The 22,859-nt window shown below is 43.7% G+C and overlaps 1 protein-coding gene across 2 annotated transcripts in view; it reads left to right on the forward strand.

Moving 5' to 3' along the window:
• The window catches only part of PDLIM5 (PDZ and LIM domain 5), a 179,845-nt gene extending 157,437 nt beyond the window's left edge, over window positions 1–22,408 (forward strand). The window contains exons 6-9 of one of the 2 annotated variants that reach the window (XM_040327968.1): window positions 6,437–6,454; window positions 9,931–10,097; window positions 20,692–20,722; window positions 21,242–22,408. In XM_040327968.1, coding sequence (XP_040183902.1) covers window positions 6,437–6,454; window positions 9,931–10,097; window positions 20,692–20,722; window positions 21,242–21,332 — 307 coding nt within the window. In that variant the 3' untranslated portion in view covers window positions 21,333–22,408. The remainder of the gene's footprint in view (window positions 1–6,436; window positions 6,455–9,930; window positions 10,098–20,691; window positions 20,723–21,241) is intronic. The other variant, XM_040327977.1, reaches the window with a different exon arrangement.
• The last annotated feature ends 451 nt before the right edge of the window (window positions 22,409–22,859 follow it).

Consider the following 22,859-nt stretch of genomic DNA (forward strand, 5'->3'; position numbering starts at 1 on the left):
CAGCCAGTGAGCCAATGAGGAGAGAGTGGGAATGAATGGACACACAAAGCAGTGGTTCAGGAGTGAGCCTGCTTGGGTGCCCCCATAGAAAGCTGCTTTTTATGCAGTACTAGGCAGAAGGGAGAGGCCAGGAGTGCCGGCAGGGGACCCGAAAAGAGGAGGATTGGGGCTGCTCTGTGCAAAACCATTTAACAGAGCAGGTAAGTATAACATAACCTGTAATATCACTTTAAGTTCAGTACACGATTCATACTGCAGTATGCACCAACATAAAGACCTACATGGAGATTATTAGGTTAAAAACCCAGTGTGGAATATTTAATAAACTTAGTCTATCTGTGGAATTTGCCAAAGGAAGAGAAATTGCCAATGGTGGTGTACTTCTGAGATAACTTTAACTTTGTTGGAGTTGGCTCCAGAGGTGGAGGTCATAGGACAGAGCTGAATTTTAAACAAATTTTCCTTTCTCCAATTTTAACCAATGAGTATTTACTGGATAGCATTAGTAATTTGCTGACTGATTTTACTTTCTGGCTGGAGTTATTCTTTTCTGAAACAATTAGTGCTTTTGTTGTTTCATTTGTATTTGATTATATTTGTTTTATTTTATGCCTTGAAATCCATGCATGCATAACGTGTAAGTAGAAGCTCCCAGTATGTTTTTAGACTGAGGGATGAAACCAGATGGGTGTAAAAGAATCCACACAAGCGCAGAAAATGTATGCAGTTTAGACCCCTTTCACACTGAGACGTTTTTCAGGCGCTTTTGGGCTAAAAATAGCGCATGTAAAGCACCTGAAAAACACCTCCCCTGCAGCCTGAGCTTTCTTACTGGGGCGCTGCGCTGGCAAGACGTTAAAAAAAGTCCTGCAAGTAGCATCTTTGGGGCAGTGGAGGGATGGTGTATACACAGCTCCTGCCCATTGAAATGAATGGGCACCGCTGCCGAAGCACCTGCAAAGCGATTCGGCAGCAGCGCTGCACATTTAACCCTTAATTTGGCAGCTAGCGGGGGTTAAAAGCATCCTGCTAACGCATAATAGCACCAATAAAACGATGGTAGAGCGCCGCTAAAACTAGCAACGTTTTACCACTAGTGAGACCCCAAGTTGCGTGACATGTGAAATCCCATTTTAGTCAATGAGAACTGCCTTAATTAGTACTACTGAAGTCGCTCCGACTTTAGAAAAGGTTCCTGTAATACTTCAAGGCGACTTCTATACGACTTGTGCCCATAGACTTTAATAGAAGTTGCCTCCAAGTCAGATCCTCATCTTAATTGATGTGATTTGGATCTGACATTACAGGCATTCCTAAGAAATGCTTAAAATTCACACCGAAGTCGCACGACTTTCAGGTCACTATAGTGTGAACCAAGCCTAAATTGTATGACCACATTGTGATCAGAGAGTGGATAGTGGTATCTGCACTTCTCTATAAAAAGGCCCCTTAGTGTCACCTACTCTATGAACACATAGAAAATAACAAAATAATGTATTTGCAATGTATGTTAGTAAAATATGTAAAAACCTGACACTGTTATAATAATAAAAAAAGGCTTATACGTCTGTGAACATGTGCATTTTGTTTGCATCTGTACTGATGTTGTTTCCATACAAATTAGTGAAAATGCAAAAGCTTGAAGCAATTCAGGTCAAAAGCCCCGGTGAATGATCTCAAGTGCAAGCCTCATAAACTTGCCTAAGCTTTGAACAGTACTAATATGTTGTTTTTATTATGTTGTAATGGCACCACCTGCTGGTTAAATATTATAAAACAGAACAAGTATCATGCTAGAAAGTATTACATGAAACTCTAGTGTATTTCCAGTGCAAACACATTAAAAATTAAAAACAGAAAGTGAAAACGTGCTGGTGTGACTAGTGATAATAAACACAGCTGCTGGCAACCAATAGTAAAACAAAGTCATTGAACATATAAATCATATATGTTGCCGCGCTAGCATAGTGAAAAATAAATTGCTAAACATAAAAGTTCATATTAAAATGAAATCTGGCAAAGGGAAATAATGAAATTGTCCAAATCCAATATGTGTCTTGAGGAAAACACCACTGAAATTGTGCGGAGGTCCTGCTACTCCATAAATGTAGTCACCACGTGTGTCATCACTATTGTATAATATGCACTCTTGCCAGACTGAAATGAAAAGACTCTACGATCTGTGCAGGGTGCACGGGTCGGGCACAGCCGTTGGCCACCTCCTCCTCCCTACCCAGCACAGTGTTAGGTAGAGTGGAGGATGAGGTGGCCAGTGGCTGTGCCCGTGTACCCTGTACAGGTCATAGTCTTGTACCAGAAGACTGACATCCCTGATGGGCCAGGAGTCAGCCTGACTTATTGGTACCAATAGGGGTGAACTTAATGTTCCCAGTAGAAGTGTTTATAACAGGAGAATCTGACTCTGTAGTGGGGTAATATCAGTCTGCAGACCGCTGCAGAAATTCAGTGTTGTTTTCCTCAAGACACATATTGGATTTGGACTATTTCATTATTTACATTTCATTTTGATATGGACTTTTATTTTTAGCAATTTATTTTCACTATGTTATTTTTTTTACAGTTGGAGATTCACTATAATGTAAAAGTGATCCGAGCGGGCATGCAGCCTTGTCCCATATCCCTTCCCACTGCCTTCCCGGGCTGTTCCACCAGGGAGCCTGGGACTGAAACCGGCAGTCAGGACAGAACACCATAGAGATGGAGGAACTTCTGTCCCCTGTCTCTATAGTGTATGAAACGGGAAATGACGTGGAGTTTGCCAATTCTGGTTTTGGTTTGTTTACAAACAGTTACCGGCTTGTAAAGCACCTGGATAAAAATGTAATATTGCAGCTTACCAATATGTAGCTGTGGAGGCTGCATTTTTATTTATTTTTTCATGCCAAATACATTTTCTGCATTTATGGAAAAATACCTGTTGTACCAACTAGTCATCCAGTGTCATTAACTTCTGTGAAATAAACTGCAATCTCAACTTTTTTTATCAGCTTCTCCAGTAATTTTCTATAAACAACCAAACACTTTCCCCTATATTTTTGGTAAATAAGGAGAGGCGGAGGGGTATGAAGTCCAGATCAGGAGAGCAGCATAGGGTGGCAACACTGCTTTCACAGATACTCTACACTACAGTGAGTACTGTACTCCTAGGAATGAAATTTGTATTTTTTTACAGAAGGGGTGTCAAACTCAATTTCATCGCGGGCCACATCAGCATTATGATTGTCCTCAAAAGGGACAGTTGTATCTGTAAGATGTCCAGCGCATCCCCCCCCCCCTTACTATAGATGTCAAGAGCCACTCCACCATGAGAAGTTGAGTCCCCTACTCTCCCTTAAATCACAGTGCACCCCCTTTCCTTATGCTGCTGCTAGGAAGCTGGATGCATTGCTTGAAAGCAGAAAGTAAGGGTCTGGAGGAAGATCAGAGGAGGGCTGGAGCTCTTATGCAGCTGCAGGAGAGGTGTGAGGGCCACATGAAATAGCATGGAGGGCCGGATTCGGCCTGCGGCCCTTGTGTTTGACACCTGTGATTTGCAGGATCAGCAGGTGAAAATAAAGGAAAAAAGCCCAGCAAAGAAATCAAGAAAATTAATGCAGCCACCGAATGCCAAGCTCCATTATTTGCACCTTTTTCTTAGGTGTAGATGCACTTCAAAATCATTTTATAGGAAACCCCCACATTTTTCATACTTGCTGTACTGTATAAAAAATTGCAGTGTTAACATATACAACATATGCATAACTAATAGAGAGAGATTCCTCCACTAATTGGAGTCCTGGGTTTCACTTTAGTATTTCAAGCCTCTCTGATCAGCAATTGATGAGGCGCACTCTCTGCATAGATGAGATCTTATTTTATTCTTTTAGGTCCCTCACACTTGACTCATGGGGATAAATTTAAAGAAGCGTAGGTTGTTCACTTTGCAGGGGGATTGTCACTTTTACTTTAGCTCTGTAAAAATGTGGTGGAAATTCACTTTGCAAAGAATACCCAAACCCATGCTTGCAGACAATAGGATAATTGACGTCAGCAGAGCCCTATTCACTAAGCTCCTTGCAAAGTGAACAACCCATAGGCTTGCACTGGGAGCAAAGCATGAAAGCACATTAATTATACAGCACTGTAAGCAGGACTGCTAGCAGGTTGAGCATGAGTTATGTGTGATTTTTTTTTGGCTGCATTTCTTAACTGAAAAATAGATTTTTATTTGGATTGATTTTTACATTGCTCAGATCACATGCAGAGCATGCTGAATGTTATGTGACTGAAGGTTTTTGCCTTTTACTAGTGAATATCTCCCAAGGTTGAATATGGCTAAACATATATTTGGTTTGTTATCTCAGGGTTTGACAAATTTGCTTGGAATCTAGGAGCCAGCTAAAAAAGTTAGGAGCCAAAAAACGCAATCCGTCACGCCAAGCTCGTGCGCAAAAGCGAACGCATTCGTGAGTAGCGCCCGCATATGTAAATGGTTTTTAAACCACACATGTGAGGTATCGCCGCGATTGGTAGAGCGAGAGCAATAATTCTATCCCTAGACCTCCTCTATAACTCAAAACATGCAACCTGTAGAATTTTTTAAATGTCGCCTATGGAGATTTTATAGGGTGAAAGTTTGTCGCCATTCCACGAGCACATGCAATTTTGAAGCGTGACATGTTGGGTATCAATTTACTCGGCGTAACATTATCTTTCACAATATAAAAAAACATTGGGCAAAAGTGTATTTTTTCCCAAAAAAAGTGCGCTTGTAAGACCGCTGCACAAATACGGTGTGACAGAAATTATTGCAATGACCGTCATTTTATTCTCTAGGGTGTTAGAATAAAAAATATATTTAATGTTTGGAGGTTCTAATTAGAGGGAAGGAGATGAAAAACACATTAGAACTACTGTTTTGCTACTTGTAATGTAACTACTTGTAATGCCAACGGCCACCACAAGATGGCGCCAGATCACAGAACAAAGCTTAGGCCTGCAGAAGGGCGCAAAGTCGCGGCCTCAATTACCGGCGATCGCACGGCGCGATTGTGGCGGGCCAGCGCCGGCCGGTAATTGAGGCTGCGGCTTTGCGGCCTTCTGCAGGCCTAAGCTTCCCCGGCGCCAGGATTTTGTAGAGCCCTGTGTTATCTATATATATATATATATATATATATATATATATATATATATATATATATATATATATATATATATATATATATACAGTACAGACCAAAAGTTTGGACACACCTTCTCATTCAAAGAGTTTTCTTTATTTTCATGACTATGAAAATTGTAGATTCACACTGAAGGCATCAAAACTATGAATTAACACATGTGGAATTATACATAACAAAAAAGTGTGAAACAACTGAAAATATATTTCATATTCTAGGTTCTTCAAAGTAGCCACCTTTTGCAGCAGACACATCTCTAGAACTGGTAAGAGGAGACTGTGTGAATCAAGCCTTCATGGTAGAATATCTGCTAGGAAACCACTGCTAAAGAAAGGCAACAAGCAGAAGAGACTTGTTTGGGCTAAAGAACACAAGGAATGGACATTAGATCAGTGGAAATCTGTGCTTTGGTCTGATGAGTCCAAACTTGAGATCTTTGGTTCCAACCCCCGTGTCTTTGTGCGACGCAGAAAAGGTGAACGGATGAACTCTACATGCCTGGTTCCCACTGTGAAGCATGGAGGAGGAGGTGTGATGGTGTGGGGGTGCTTTGCTGGTGACACTGTTGGGGATTTAATCAAAATTGAAGGCATACTGAACCAGCATGGCTACCACAGCATCTTGCAGCGGCATGCTATTCCATCCGGTTTGCGTTTAGTTGGACCATCATTTATTTTTCAACAGGACAATGACCCCAAACACACCTCCAGGCTGTGTAAGGGCTATTTGACCAAGAAGGAGAGTGATGGGGTGCTGCGCCAGGTGACTACCTCTTGAAGCTCATCAAGAGAATGCCAAGAGTGTGCCAAGCAGTAATCAAAGCAAAAGGTGGCTACTTTGAAGAACCTAGAATATGAAATATATTTTCAGTTGTTTCACACTTTTTTGTTATGTATAATTCCACGTGTGTTAATTCATAGTTTTGATGCCTTCAGTGTGAATCTACAATTTTCATAGTCATGAAAATAAAGAAAACTCTTTGAATGAGAAGGCGTGTCCAAACTTTTGGTCCGTACTATATATTTCTCATTAAACACATTTTGATGACTATTTGGAAACATAGTAGCTGATGCCGAGACTAAAGACCTAAACTGTTGAAAATATATCCATTTGGGAGACATTCCTAAATATCTGTCTTTCTGAAGATATGTTTCCTGTATTTGGGTGAGGAACATATGCATTTTCTCATGTGTGTCTCTCTCTCTTTTCTTTTTTTTCTTGTTCCTTTTTCTTTACTTTGACTTTCTTATCTAAAGGAAGATTCCACCAAAACGGTATGAAACCAGGCTATGTCTCGAATGCAAACTAATATTTCCCCTTTATATTAAAATATTATAGCCAAAGCAAGGCCTGCAACAATTTATAACCAGCTTGTTTAGACCCAAAGGCTGTGTTAAATTACATTAATGATGCAAGGGTATTTATAAAAAAGATTGCATGTTGCCAAAAATGTCTTGATATGAAATTATAATTTAGGCGTTTAGCTGTACTTTCCAACATCACTGCTTTAGGCATCTGTCTTGCATGTTTATAAAGCTGTTTTTTTTACTGTACATTCAATGAAAAATATTGAAGTTCAGTTTGTAAATGTATCATTTAAAACATATATGTAATTAGATCCAGGTTATAGATTATTATGTCACAGCAGTGAAGAAACTTTAGATGTTGCTTTTTATCCTCCAGCTTATGTTAGTGTACATGTGCCATCTAGTGGCCACATAAGGCATTATGCCTTAATTCTAAGCTTACTGCTAATATGCCCAGTGTCTTCCAAACATGTTAACATTACAGTTACCTGTTACATCTGTATGAATAGAGTTTTCTAGGAAATATTGAATAGTATAAATGCAAAGCAAAAACTTATGAAAAGTTATTAGCAAGACATTTCCTGAAGTGCCGTCACCCCTATGGAAATAAAAATATGGAAGACATAACCATACTCTTATATGTGTGTGTATTAATACACGCAGTTTTTTTATTTGTACAAAAATGCGCTTAACACATATCATGATATACTACGCATTAAAAATGCTTGGTGCGTCAAATAGAACATTCAAGATTGTGTCACGCACACCAGAAGTAACAGGGAGGCTGTCCTGATTAGCTGGTTGAAAGTGAAAAAAGAATCTGCGCAATAGGACCAAATATTGCCTGTGAGTGAGTATAGAGTTTTTATGCCCTTAATTAATTAATTTAAGAAGCTGCCCCTACCTGATTTATTTCACCTAGGTGAGATAATGATTTGAGAGAGGATGGAAGTAGGAATGGCGCTAGCTTTTAAAGTGCAGTGCTGGTGTGGTAAATAGTGTTACAGGCGCCTGTACTTAATAGTGAAAAACGCAGTGACATATAATCAAATACAGGTAAATTGGTGCATTTTAATAAAACCTAATTTTGAAATCCTAGTACGGAAAGTAAAGAAAAATGCTGGTGATATCCAAAATGTGTGTGTACATAGCAATGCGATTAAGTGGAAATAGATTAAATAAATTGCTTGAGCAGCTGCGATAAAAACGCAGTTCCAAGTGATCCAAAAAATAAAAAAATATAATAAAATAGTGCACCTTAATAATAACTTGGAACTGCGTTTTATATCGCAGCTGCTCAAGCAATTTAATTCATCTATTTTTACTTAATCGCATTGCTATTTACACACACATTTTGGATATCACCAGCATTTTTCTTTACTTTCCGTCAGAGCCTTTTTTCTCAGAAAATAGGTGCAGGAACTCAACCACGACCCCGTTCAGATTTCAAAAACAGTAGAAGGGTCTTAAAGGGGCATTAAAGCGGAGGTTCACCCGTACAATATACTTTTTCCCCTTAGCTTCATGCTCGTTTTGTCTAGGGGAATCGGTTAGTTGTTTTAAAATATGAGCTGTACTTACGGTTTACGAGATGCATCCTCTCCGTCGCTTCCGGGTATGGGCTGCGGGACTGGGCGTTCCTATTTTGATTGACAGTCTTCCGAGAGGCTTCCATCGCGTCACAATTTTACGAAAGAAGCCGAACGTCGGTGCGCAGGCGCAGTATAGAGCCGCACCGACGTTCGGCTTCTTTCGGCTACTAGTGACGCGATGGATGCGACCGTCGGAAGCCTCTCGGAAGACTTTCAATCAAGAAGGAACACCCGCTCCCGAAGACCCATACCCGGAAGCCGACGGAGAAGATGCATCTCGAAAACGGTAAGTACAGCTCATATTTTAAAACAACTAGCCGATTCCCCTAGACAAAACGAGCATGAAGCTAAGGGGATTGTTTAAAAAAATAGATTAATGTGTGAACTCCCGCTTTAAATACCAGGATTGCATTACATACAGAGTGCAGAGTTCAGGGGGTTACACACAGAGTGCAGATCTGTCACTTGTAAACACAGAAACCAGACTTCTGTGTTTACAAGTGATTGTGGTTGAGCAGGCACCAAAGGGTCTGAGCCAGAGGTGGTGGAACTGAGTTCCCCCTGAAAAAAAGCCCTGCTTTCCGTACTAGGATTTCAAAAATAGGTTTTATTAAAATGCACCAATTTACCTGTATTTGATTATATGTCACTGCGTTTTTCACTATTAAAGCGGAGGTTCACCCTAAAACATGTATATACCAATCCTGTGGTGCCCGCAAGGTCACCTTGCTCAAGAAAGCACATGTACAGGCCCGTCTGAAGTTTGCTAATGAACATCTTAGGCTGCGTACACACGATCAGTCCATCCAAAGAGAATGGTCTGATGGTCCGTTTTCATCGGTCCAAACTGATCGTGTGTGGGCCCCATCGGTCAAAAAAATAGGAACTTGCTTTAAAATTGAACCGATGGACGCCTAACCGATAGGTCAAAAACGATCGTTAGTATGCAAAAGCATCGGTTTAAAACCCGTGCATGCTCAGAATCAAGTCGACGCATGCTTGGAAGCATTGAACTTCATTTTTTTCAGCACGTCGTGTGTTTTACGTCACCGCGTTCTGACACGATCGGTTAATTAACAGATGGTGTGTAGGCGCGACGGACCATCAGTCAGCTTCATCGGTTAAACGATGACAACGGTCCTTCGGCTTAGGCTGAAATCACATCGCACAGACATCGCATCGTGATGTGAACAGCAATGCGGTGCGAAACACATGCAATGTCTGGCATCGCACTAGTGTGAACCAGGCCTGAAACCGCTTTAATCTTTTCATTTTGAGCAAATACCAACATATAGTAAAGTGTAACAGATTTTTTATTTTTTAACCTGTTGGTATTATTTTGAAGATTTTTTCTTCATCTTTAAATTTTCTTAAAAAGGACCAGAATATGAAGAATTCTAATCCCATGTAAAAAAGGTTATACGTTTACATACAGTTATAAAACCTGCAGAACATCACATCATATTTTAACTGCTGCAACTACTTACTTTGTTGAGCTTGATGCATTATGTAGTCAGTCATGTCAGACTGAGAAAAGATTCCATTATTTTATGGTATGGTTGTATCCTCTTATTAATTTGCTATTGTTAGGATAACGGCTTATAAAACCTTGCTCTAGTTGTCCTATGATCTATGGTCATGGGTTATTTTTCCCAGCTTCTGTTCTTGTGTTTTACATTGATGTCTATACCCAGTTCAAGAGCTACTTCATACAGTAATATTGGTGCCATATGTAATGTTACAGAATCTCTTCTTTTGTCTTTAAAAAATTAGTAAGGAAATAAAGTTTGTAGTATTCTTTTAACTATGAAAATAATTTGTCCCATAAAGGCTTTTTTTTTTTCTCCTTAGCCCTCCTCGGAAACACGTTACAGACACTGATTTCTACCATACTCCGATTTATAGCGATGCTAGTAAAAAGCGTCTCGTAGACCAAACTGAAGACTGGCATCCACGCACCGGTACTACTCAGTCACGTTCTTTCCGCATTCTTGCTCAGATGACTGGCACTGAAAACCGTAAGTAAAGACATCATTCTAGTTGTTAGTAGGTTTTTCAGTGTGTGTTTAATATACAGTATGTGCAAGTTTTTATCTTCAGAGTCCAGAAATCTAGAACCCCTATCCTTTATTTTTCCATTTTTTCTCATAAGCCTAATGCATCATAGGACATATAGTCTTTTATAGGCATTTGACTTTTTTTCCTGCCTTCTAAACACTCCTCTGTTATGTGGCAATGCACAGATATGCATTTATGGGCATATTAGAGGCGCGATTGTAGGCTGAAAAAAAACTCCAAAAAAATTGCCATCAGCACGTTTGGGATTGGAGCGAAAAAACTCTAGACACATCTAAACGCGCCTAAATGCTAGGTGAGTTTAGTGCCTGAGCATTCATTCATTCCAATGGCCAGAATAAATTAAAGGGGTTGTAAAGGAAAAAACATTTTCTCTTGTCGTCCATGGACGGACACAGCCTCTTCATTCATGACAAAGTGGGTTATGTTCCCTGTTTACAGGAGAGGACTAGGCAGAACATGTTAGATACATATACATGTCATTTTAAAAACAGAGCTGAACAGCCCCGCCCAGGGGGCGGTCCCTCCGGACATAACCCTCCTCCCAGCAGCATGCAGCCTCAGTTTCGTTCTGCCTAGCAAAGGAGAAGGACGTATGGCTCCCTTTGGGCCCAACGCCCGAAGAAGGATTTTGTTTTATTTTTCTATTTATTTTTATTTTTCTACAACCGTCGGCTGAGAGACAGGCTGGATATTATAGATCCTTGTAGTCTTCTCAGTTCGGCCAGCGAGCGTGGGCACACCCTTGCAAAGAGGCTGGGTCTGCCACGACATGCCCCATGACTCCTGGGGTGGCCAGTGAGCTTTGCTCCGAGGTCCGCATATGACTGAGCTGTAGTGTTGTCTCACTCACAGTGGACCGGGCTGACGGCTACCTCCATTGCGGTTGTATGCCTGTCTGGAATGCACCAGTGAGTCGTCGCAAGGACGGGTAAGTACAGTCCCTTCCTCTGAGGTGGGGTGGTACGGCTGGGCATTCCTGGGGTTTGGGTATCCTCCCTTCCCTGCTCCCCCTTTTTTCCCTCTGCTGTGCATGCTGTCGGGATGGGGTGGGGGTGGGGACACCTGGTGGAGTGTACTGTGCGCCTGGCCTATGTGTCTTTTTTCTTTTTTTTTTTTACTTTGGAGTGTCACTTTTTTTAAGGTTTGGGGGCTGAGCAGCCTTTCCTGGCTTTCTCCCCTTTTTAAATGCTGTGTTTGCCGCGTTCTGGCGGCGCTGGAGCCATTTTTTAGTGGGTTTTCAATTAACATTGAAAATCCCATTGGCGGCCATTTTACTGTAGCCGCACCAGGCTCCACGTGGACGCTCGGCGGCCATCTTGCTTGAGTCTATCGGCCTCTAGCGGTGGTTTTCACGGCGCGCAACGCCGTTCTCCTCACAGCATTCCACTACCTCACGACTTCTCCACACATCACACACGCTGTGTGCAGGACACGGGCAGCGGCGCGGAGCAGTTCTTCTCCGGTGGTGAGTCCCCTGTACACCTCCCCCCCCCGGTCAGCGCAGCAGGAGTGGTGGGTGGCTTTTGTGTTCATTCTGAACTGGGCCCTGGGAGCTTTTTTCCTCAGGTTTAAAGGAGTCAGTATCTAGTCCTACTTCCCCCCCAGCATGGCAGAGGCAGCTGGTACCTCTGCTTCTGCACTCACTATAGACTCCTTGTCGGCAGTCCTGGAGACATTTGTGGCCAGGGTGGAAGCGGCATGTGGCAGTAAAGGGGGTAAAAAGCGCCCCCTCCCTCCGCTATCCCCAGGGGAATGTTCAGACTCAGACCAGGACCTGGCTGCGCAGGTGCCTGGTTCTGTTGTATCTGAAGACGTGGACCAGGACCTTCCTGAGGAAGACACTGTAACTGGGTCTGGGCATGATAAGGCACTTATCAGGGAGCTTATCAATGCTGTAAGGGACTCCCTTAAGCTAGATAGTACAGCTGAGGTATCCGCTGAGGGCTCGGTCTCTTTTGGTTCTCACAAATTAGACCGCTCTGTTAAGGTTTTTCCTTATGTGCCCTTCTTTGATAAATTCATTGATGCGGAATGGGAAAAGCCGCAGAAGGCTTTTGTAGTCCCTCACCGCCTGGCGGTTCGATACCCCTTTGAGGAGAACGTCTTAAAGAAGTGGGCTTCTCCTCCGGTGGTGGACCCTCCGGTCGCCCGGTTAAACAAAGTGACCACTCTCCCTGTAGAGGGAGTTCCTGCTTTTAAGGATCAGACTGATAGAAGATCTGAAGCACTGACCCGCTCCATGTTTACCATGCTGGGGTCTGCCTTGCGGCCTATTGTGGCCACTGCCCTGGTGTCTCAGACACTTACTGAGTGGGCAAAGATTTTGCGCCAGGCTGCGGAGGAGCACCAGCTCCCATCCGAGGTAATTAGACTGGCTGACCAACTGGTCCAGGGCCTTGTCTATGTTTGTGACGCTTCACTAGATGCAGCACCCTTGGTATCCAGGGCCTCTGTCTCGGCGGTGGTTTTACGCCGCCTCCTTTGGCTAAAATGCTGGTCTGCGGACCAGGCCTCTAAGAAGGCCCTGGCGGATTTGCCCTTCAAGGGTGAGAGGCTTTTTGGGTCTTCTCTGGACGACATTATCAAGGATGTCACAGGAGGGAAAAGCACTTTCCTCCCTCAGTCCTCCAAGGGGAAGGGACCCCGCCGCAAGCCGGGTCCTTCTTTTCCCGCACAGAAGCGCTTTTTTCGTCAGTCAGGGCCCGCGGGTAAACCCTCCCAGCCCGACAGGGGCCCAGCTGGGGGACAGAAACGTCCCTGGGTGCGTAAGCCAAACACGCCGGCACCCAAGCCCGCAACTGCATGAAGGCCTGCCCCCGCCCGACTCATGGGTGGGGGGACGGCTTTGCAGGTTCACAGCTCGGTGGACCTCTCTGCTCTCCGACCGATGGGTCTGCGAGGTGGTCTCTTCGGGGTACAAAATAGAGTTTCTTTCCTATCCCCCAAACAGATTCTTTCCCTCAAGTCTCCCTCTCCTACCAGCTCGTCGGGCTGCCCTGTTAGGGGCAGTAAGGGACCTGCTAGGTTGCGGAGTAATTTTACCTGTTCCGCAGGACGAGAGGTTTCAGGGTTTTTACTCAAATCTGTTTGTGGTCCCGAAGAAGGACGGGTTCCGCCCGATCCTGGACCTCAAGGCTTTGAACGTCTTTGTGAAGGTCAGAAAGTTCCGCATGGAATCGATTCGCTCGGTGGTAGCTGCGCTCCACTCGGGGGACTTTCTGGCGTCCTTGGACATCAAGGACGCATACTTGCATGTCCCAATCTGCGCAAGTCACCAAAGGTTTCTGCGTTTTGCTATCGGGGAGGATCACTATCAGTTTGTGGCCCTCCCTTTTGGCCTGGCGTCAGCGCCAAGAGTTTTCACCAAGGTGCTCGCGCCGATCCTAGCTTTGCTGAGACAGCGAGGCATTGCCATCGTGGGCTACTTAGACGACCTCCTTCTGAGAGCAGCTTCTGCCTCGGAATTAAGGGAGGACGTGTCTATAACCAGCCAGACCCTCCAAGAGTTCGGGTGGGTCTTGAACATTCAGAAATCGGTCCTGGTTCCGACTCAGCGCTTGGAATACCTGGGACTGATTCTGGACTCCTCGATGGCGAGGGTTTTTCTACCCCTGGAAAAATTGCAGACGCTCCAGTCTGCTGTGAGAGTTTTGACATCCCGAAAGTGGTCGTCTCTTCGGTTTTGTATGCGGGTTCTGGGCCTCATGGTAGCCTCGTTCGAGGCGGTACCGTACGCCCAGTTCCATACCCGAGTACTACAGAGGGAGATCCTGTCCAAGTGGAACAGATCCCCATTGTCTCTGGATCGTCAGATTCAGGTCAGCAATCTGGTCAGGACTTCTCTGAATTGGTGGTTGAGGTCCCCGGCTCTTCGAGCAGGGAAGTCTTTTCTCCCCCTCCAGTGGACCGTGGTTACGACGGATGCCAGCCTCTCGGGCTGGGGGGGCGTCTGGGGGGTCCAGTCGGCCCAGGGTCGTTGGACCCTAGCAGAGTCCCGTCTACCGATCAATGTCTTGGAACTTCGGGCAATCAGGCTATGCCTCTCCTCGTGGTCAAGGAGGTTACAGGGCCGCCCGATCAGGATTCAGTCGGACAACGCTACGGCGGTGGCTTATATCAACCATCAGGGGGGAACCCGAAGCTCGACTGCAGCGTCCGAGGTCGCTCACATCCTAAGGTGGGCAGAAAGAAGCGTGCCGGCTCTGTCGGCGGTCTACATCCCAGGCGTGGAGAACTGGCAGGCAGACTACCTGAGTCGCCAGATGTTGGACCAGGGAGAATGGTCGTTGCATCAGGAGGTGTTTCAACTCATTTGCAGGAGATGGGGATATCCGGATGTGGATCTCCTGGCCTCTCGTCTCAACCGCAAGGTGTCGAGGTTCGTGGCCAGGTCCAGGGATCCCTGGGCAGATGCGTCAGACGCGTTGGTAGCTCCATGGGGTCAGTATCGATTGATCTATGCATTTCCCCCACTGAAGTTGCTGCCTCGACTGCTCCGCAGAGTGGAGGCCGAGGGGATCCCGATGATCCTAATCGCCCCGGATTGGCCCCGGCGTCCGTGGTACGCCGATCTCGTGCGCCTAGTGGCGGATACGCCCTGGCGGCTGCCAGTGCGGGAGGACCTACTGTCCCAAGGTCCTATACTCCATCCTGCTTTACAGTCGCTGGCTTTAACGGCATGGCTATTGAAAGCCAGGTTTTAAGGGACCGAGGTCTTTCCGACTCGGTCATTCCAACTATGCTGCGGGCTAGGAAGTCTTCCTCTAGGAAGATTTACCATCGCACTTGGAAGGCCTACATCTCTATGTGCGAGGAGATGGGTTGGCGTCCACGGACGTATTTGGTATCCAGAATCCTGCTGTTTTTACAGCGTGGCGTGGATCAAAAGCTCGCCTTAAGCACCATTAAGGGTCAGATTTCAGCCCTGGCTGTGTTCTTTCAGCGGCCTTTGGCGGCCCATTCGCTGGTGGGTACTTTTGTGCAGGGGGTTCGTCATATTCTTCCCCCTTTGAGACCACCTCTTCCCCCATGGGATTTGAATCTGGTGCTCTCGGTTCTTCAGAAATCTCCCTTCGAGGACATCAGAGAGATCCCTCTCTTGACGCTTTCTCAGAAGGTGGCCTTCTTGGTGGCGATTACATCTGTCAGAAGGGTTTCTGAGCTGGCGGCCTTGTCCTGCAAGTCACCATACTTAGTTCTCCATAGGGACAAGGCGGTGTTACGTCCGCGACCTTCCTTTCTTCCGAAGGTGATTTCATCTTTTCACCTTAACGAGGACATTGTACTTCCGTCCTTGTGCCCTAAGCCGGTGCATCCTAGGGAGGTTGCACTTCATTCCTTGGATGTGGTACGCGCCCTGCGGGTGTACCTGTCAGCTACGGCTCCGTTTCGGAGGTCGGACTCACTTTTTGTGTCGGTATCTGGTCCACAAAGGGGCCTGGCGGTCTCGTCAGCCACCATTTCTCGGTGGATCAGACAGATTGTCATACAGGCTTATGCTCTTAGGGGGCGGGCGCCCCCGTTTCCGGTCACGGCACATTCCACCAGGGCAATTGGTGCTTCCTGGGCTTTCCGACATCAGGCGTCTGTCTCACAGGTGTGTAAGGCGGCGACTTGGTCGTCCGTTCACACCTTCTCAAAATTTTACAAGGTTGATGTGAGTGCGTCTTCAGATGCTTCCTTCGGCCGCAAGATTTTACAGGCGGCCGTTTAAAGTTGCATCTCCTCCGTTGAGGAGCTCTGCCTGTTTGGGGTGAAGTTGTGTGTGTTTTTATTGACTGATACTGTTCCCACCCCTCATTTTTTTGACACTGCTTGGGGACGTCCCACTTTGTCATGAATGAAGAGGCTGTGTCCGTCCATGGACGACAAGAGAAAATAGGATTTTTTGTACTCACCGTAAAATCCTTTTCTTTGTCGTCCATGGACGGACACAGCACCCACCCCTCCTTTTTTTTTTTGGGTTTGTACTGCTTGTTACGAACTGAGGCTGCATGCTGCTGGGAGGAGGGTTATGTCCGGAGGGACCGCCCCCTGGGCGGGGCTGTTCAGCTCTGTTTTTAAAATGACATGTATATGTATCTAACATGTTCTGCCTAGTCCTCTCCTGTAAACAGGGAACATAACCCACTTTGTCATGAATGAAGAGGCTGTGTCCGTCCATGGACGACAAAGAAAAGGATTTTACGGTGAGTACAAAAAATCCTATTTTTTTCATAATAAGCATCCTTTACCTGCAGACATTCCTCTTTTCACTTCCTCATTGTTCGTTTTTGCTCAGAAATTGCTCTATTTCTTCTCTGTTCTGTTCACTTCCTGCTTGTCTGATTGTTACTCACCACCGTGATGGGAGGCTTTACTGCGGTGGTCAGTGACGTGCCCACCCCCTCCTGGGAACTACATCTGTGCAGCAGGACGCTCTCTACATGTTAGATACTTCAAGGAGTTGTGAATTACTGGGCGTGCCGCAATTCATACTGGGAAATGTAGTTCTTACACGAACGAGCGCCACAAACCAGGAAGTGAATGAAAGAACAGAAACTAGAATGACTGAGGTGATATAGATGAAGGAATATAATAGGTATTTATTCGTTTTTTTAACAGAATCATTACACTATTCTGTCTGTCTACCTTGCAGACATTAATTTTTTGGCAAAAAAATGTTTTCCTTTACAACTCCTTTAACGTTGCTGACCATACCCCTTTATGGAAACGCCCTTCTCTGATGGCAGTGCCTCTTTCAATACAAAAAATTCTCCTGCGCTCTGGTGTTTTTGTGCCTCTTTCAGCAGGGTAATGCACCATGGCACATTGCAAAATGGTTCGAAAATGGTTTAACCACTTAAGGACCTTGGGTGTTTTTCAGATTTGGTGTTTGCAAGACTAAAACAGTTTTTTTTTTTGCTAGAAAATTACTTAAAACCCCCAAACATTATATATATTTTTTATAACACCCTAGAGAATAAAATGGCGGTCATTGCAATACTTTTTGTTACACCGTATTTGCGAAGCGGTCTTACAAGCGCACTTTTTTTGGAAAAGATTCACTTTTTTTAATTAAAAAATAAGACAACAAAAAATTTGGCCCAGTTTTTTTATATATTGTGAAAGATACGCCGAGTAAAATGATACCCAACATGGCACGCCCAAAAATTGCGCCCGCTCGTGGCATGGCGTCAAACTTTTACCCTTAAAAATCTCGATAGGCGACGTTTAAAAAAATTCTATAGGTTGCATCTTTTGAGCTACAGAGGAGGTCTAAGAATTATTGCTCTCGCTCTAACGATCGCGGTGATACCTCACTTGTGTAGTTTGAACACCGTTTTCATATGCGGGCGCTACTCACGTATGCGCTCGCTTCTGCGCGCAAGCTCGTCAGGACGGGGCGCTTTAAAAATTTTTTTTTGGTTTTCTTATTTATTTTTATTAATTTTATTATTTTTTAAACTGAAAAAAAAAATGCATCACTTTTATTCCTTCTACAAGGAATGTAAACATCCCTTGTAATAGAAAAAAGCATGACAGGTCCTCTTAAATATGAGATCTGGGGTCAAAAAGACTTAAATGCAAAAAAAAAAAAAAAGGAAATTTTGTCATTTGAAAAAATGACAACAAAAAAATGTGCCTTAAGACGCACTTCCGACGTTTTGACGTCACTTCCGCCCTGCTAGGCTATGGGGACGGGTGGGGGCCATCTTGCCCTCACTTGCATCCCCACACAGCAGGCTGAAGGACCCGATCGCCTCTGCCGCTACCGACGGCTCCGGTAAGCGGCGGAGGGCGCGGGAGAGCGGCGGGAGGGGGGCCCCTCTCCCGCCGCCGACAATGGCGATCTCGCAGCGAATCCGCCGCGGAGACCGCCGTTATCGTTTACAGGACCGCTCATGCTTAAGATGGATACCTTGGTTGTGGCAGCAGCTGCTGCCGTTACAGAGATAGCCATCTTTAAAAACAGGATGTATATGTACATGAGCAGGTTCTTAAGTGGTTTTAAAGAACAAAAAAAATGAGTTTGAGGTGTTGACTCCAAATTCTCCAGATCTTGGTCCAATCAAGTATCTATGGTATGTGCTGGAAAAACAAGTCTGATCCTAGGAGGCTTCACTTCACAACTTGCAGAACTTAACTGCTTGCCGACCAGCGCACGATGATATATGTCGACTGCATGGCACAGACAGGCAGAAGGACGTATATATACGCCCCCTTTAGGAAGCCGGCATTGTGCACACGCACCACCGCAAGCTCCATGACTCTGACCGTGGGTCCCGCTGACTCGATGTCCGCGGGCATACCCGCGATCATCTAACGGTGAGGAAGAAGGGGAAAATGCTTATGTAAACAAGCATTTCCGCTGTCTTCCTAGTGACAGGACAGTGACCACAGCTTCCTGTAATCGGAAGCAGTGATCACTGTCATGTCACACACAGCCCATCCCCCCTACAGTTAGAAGCACTCCCTAGGGCACACTTAACCCCTACAGCGCCACCTAATGGTTAACTCCTTCACTACCAGTGTAATTTTCACAATAATCAGTGCATTTGTATAGCACTGATCGCAGTAAAAATGACAATGGTCCCAAAAATGTGTCAAAAGTGTCCGATGTGTCCGCCATAATGTCTCAGTCACGATAAAAATCGCTGATTACCGCCATTACTCGTAAAAAAAATATTAATAAAAATGCCATCAAACTATCCCCTATTTTGTAGACGCTATAACTATTGCACAAACCGATCAATAAACGCTTATTGTGATTTTTTCATTTTTTTTTTTTTTTTTACCAAAAATATGTAGAAGAATATGTATCGGCCTAAACTGAGGGAAAAAAATGTTGTTTTTTTTAAATATATTTTTTGTGGATATTTATTTTAGCAAAAAGTAGAAAATATAGATTTTTTTTCAAAATTGACACTCTATTTTTGTTTAATAGCACAAAAAATAAAAACCGCAGAGGTGATCAAATACCACCAAAAGAAACCTCTATTTGTGGAAAAAAGGGAAATCAATTTTTTTTGGGAGCCATGTCGCACAACCGCGCAATTGTCAGTTAAAGCGACCCAGTGCCGAATTGCAAAAAGTGGCCTGGTCTTTGACCAGCAAAATGGTCCGGGGCTTAAGTGGTTAAACAATCTGTTACTGACTGCTCAGTGTCAGATGTCACATCAGTGTCAGATATCACAACATACCTTCAGGTGTCCATGCCTCAATGGGTTAGGGCTGTTTGGTGGCAAAAGGGGAAGTTGTTTTTAAAAAGTTTGGTGAATGGTATCAGAAAACAAACAAAACTGAAGATACAATTAAATTAACTTCAGGCCCCTTTCACACTGACGCGTCTTGAAAGTCGCATGATTTTAGTGCAATGTTGTGGCGATTTCAGGGAATGCCTTGAAACTTGAAGTCTATGGACCTCAACTCGCATTAAAGTCGTACCAAAGTAGTACAGGGATTACTTTGAAGTCGGTGCTACTTGAAGTCGCACATATATGAATGGTTATCATTGGAAATCATGAGGTAGGACTTGTCATTCAACTCTGATGTCCAAAGTCACAGGAAAAGTCACACAAGTGTGAAAGGGGCCTTATTGGCCTTCAAAATAATTGCCATCCTTCACAACACACTTTTGGCAATGTTCATAGAGCTTCTGGAAACTGTTAGCAAAGACCTCTTTAGGAATCGATCACAGAACCGATGTCACAAATTCTTGGAACTCCTTCTGGATGATGCCATTATTTTCGAAGAAGGCAATCAACATTGTCTTGACCTGATTTGTAGGCAACTCTTTTTGGGAACACCATTCCATCGATTGCCACTTGTATTCTGGATTGAACTGATAGCACCGGGTTTCATCCCCTGTGACGATGCCGCACAGAAAGGATGAATCCTGATCACACATGGTAATGAAATCTCACAAACTGAGAACAGATCTTCCGCTTATCCAAATTTTCAAGGACAATGGTGCACACGTGTCCTTGCTAATGCTCAATTCCTCCGCCATCAATCGTAGAGTCAGTCGCTGATCTGCTAGCATTTGTCACACTTGCTTGATCATGTCTGGGGTTCTGCTTGTCGATGGCTGACCTGAACGTGTGTCGTAAACAGATTTTCTGCTCAAGGCTTCTGTCCCAATATTGTATATGTCTCCATCGCAGTTTTCCCCAATTTGTAGCAGAACTTGCTGTTCGCTTGTTACCCCATTGACCCTACTTCTCACTCTGACTACATTTGACTGCCCACAGCGGATTTACCCTGATGGTCACGTGCACTCTGCGCTAGATGTGTCTGTGGATAGCAATGTACATTTGCGCGCACCTGGCCCATATTGTCATTGAAATATCAAACCATTCACAAACCTTTTAAACACACCTTGTATGTAATACAGTTATATGGTGTCCTATGACCCAAGTGTTTTTCGTTTTGATTTAATATGGTATTCATCTTTGTGTTCCTCTAGGTTCTTATCTGTTATGTTCCTTTATGCTGGATTTTAGCTGCAATTTAACTGGTTTCTCCGTATTTTTTTCTTCTTTTCCATTGCAGTGAAAGAACCAGAGCCTGAAGATGTGAACAAGTAAGTGTTCTTTTTTCACTTGGGTTGTGTACCTTTGTGTTGTATTGAAAATGAAAAAATACTTAAAAAAAATGCTTCTTCTTCTCGTGAGCGCCCTATGGATTTGTTGTTTGGAATGTTTAAGTAAGCAGTATATCCTTTTTCCCTGTGTTTTCTAACATGTCTAACCTGATTCTAGCTTTTTTTTTTACTTGGATTAACATAGCCAGTAGTAGTCTTAAACATTTTAAGGATTTAACAGATTGTTTGGCACTCATGTTTTATGTATTTACCTTGTGTTTGCCATGAATGGTGTTATATGTAGTTACTGTCTTTGGTTTGGTGCATTTGGTGCATTTTTAGAGTGAATTTTTTCGTGTCGGTCTCGCTGAGTGTTTTCAGCGGCTTCAGAAAATGGCATGCAATCATAAAGGCAAAAATCCCTGCATGTGACTTTGCAAATAGCTATGGTAGTTTTATTTCTTGTCAGATTTCCTTTTCTTATTTTTTTCTTTCTTTCTATCCTTTCTGTCTTTGTAGGGAAAAGATTCCTGTGCAAATAATTAGTCCAAAATATACACAATTGCGTGACTGGCACCATGGTGTCTCAGCCCGTGTTCTAAATGTGTAGCGATTCACTTCTCTTCATTTTTTATTTTCTATTCGTTCTTTGCTGCTTGAAATTGACAGTGCTGTATTCTTACAAGTCAGATGTATGCCACTGTTAATTTGTGCATCATTTGTATGTTCCAAAAAAAAGCACACTTAAGAGGGTGCAAATATTCAGCAGCATAATGCATGATAGTTTTGCAAATTGCTTCAGTTAAGGATTTGTTCCGTGAACTAGCATATTGAGGGTAAGATCGTAAAGTGAAAAAAGATTGTTTATGTGAAGGTGTAAGTTAAAGGGAAACTCTAGGACGTTTTAATTGTTTTGTTTTGGGTGGAGTGTCAAAGAAATGTTTGCAGTATATCTGTGTCATTTCTGCTAGTGTATTATCCACATGAATATATGAAAAATGAATTCCCAAGTAGGGAACTTGAAAGGTCCTCTCATGAATAGGTAGGGGAAGATCTTCCTGGCTGGACTGGACAGCAGCAACTACTATACATGCAAATAACCCAGTCGACTCAATACAAATTGTTTGGCCATACCTATCACTAAGTTTGGAAATTAAAACTGAGCATATAGTGAAAAGATGTGTAGTACAGTTGTATTTGGTGGGAATGACATATAAAATTAACTAATTGATCCAGAGATACAGGTAGCTGAACTTGTATGCAAATGTCAACTTTTCCTTTATAGTTACAACTGAGCTGCAGGCAAAGAGCAAAATACATATAAGGGGGCAGCTTAACCAGCCAAAAGATTTGTGTTTTTGTAGAGCAAAACACAGAGACCACCACAGGTTATCTAAACCTAAGAACAAAATTGTAATATGTTGCAGCTAAGATGAGGCTAAAATTATTATTGCCAAGTACGCAAAATACCTGTTGGACCTTGCCAAAAATGCAGTGTCCTTATCACTTCCTGTGAGCTTAACTGTTGAAGCCTAAAACAATGTCCTCCTTTCTTCTGTAAATTAGTTATTACCCCATCACCTATTTAAAGCAGACATATTTGAAGTCCATTCTGGGTGGCAACCATGGTGCAGCTACCTCATCTAATGCCGCGTACACACCATCACTTTATGTGATGGAAAAAAACAACATTTTCTGTGAAGTAAAAAACAACGTTTTTGAAACTTCAATTTTCAAAAACGAAGTTGCCTACACACCATCGTTTTTTCACAATGCTCTAGCAAAGCGAGGTTACGTTCACCACTTTTTTCCATTGAAGCTCGCTTCATAACTAGCTTCTGGGCATGCGCGGGTTTAAAAACGTTGTTTTAAACGTAGTTTTTTGCTACACACAGTCAATTTCTGTGAAACAAAAAATGACGTTTTGAAAAATGACACATAAAACAAAGTTTTCCCCCACACACGGTCATTTAAATTGACGTTTTTAAAAATGTTGTTTTTTTTTCATCACATAAAGTGATGGTGTGTACGCGGCATAAGGACTGGTAAACCACACTATATAATTAAATATGTCTTGAACTCGCTCTTCCCCCTCCTTCATGGGTCGAATTCTGAAAGCATTTACTTTCCAAAATCA

Source organism: Rana temporaria, chromosome 1, assembly GCF_905171775.1.
Source record: "Rana temporaria chromosome 1, aRanTem1.1, whole genome shotgun sequence".
Lineage (NCBI taxonomy): Eukaryota > Metazoa > Chordata > Amphibia > Anura > Ranidae > Rana > Rana temporaria.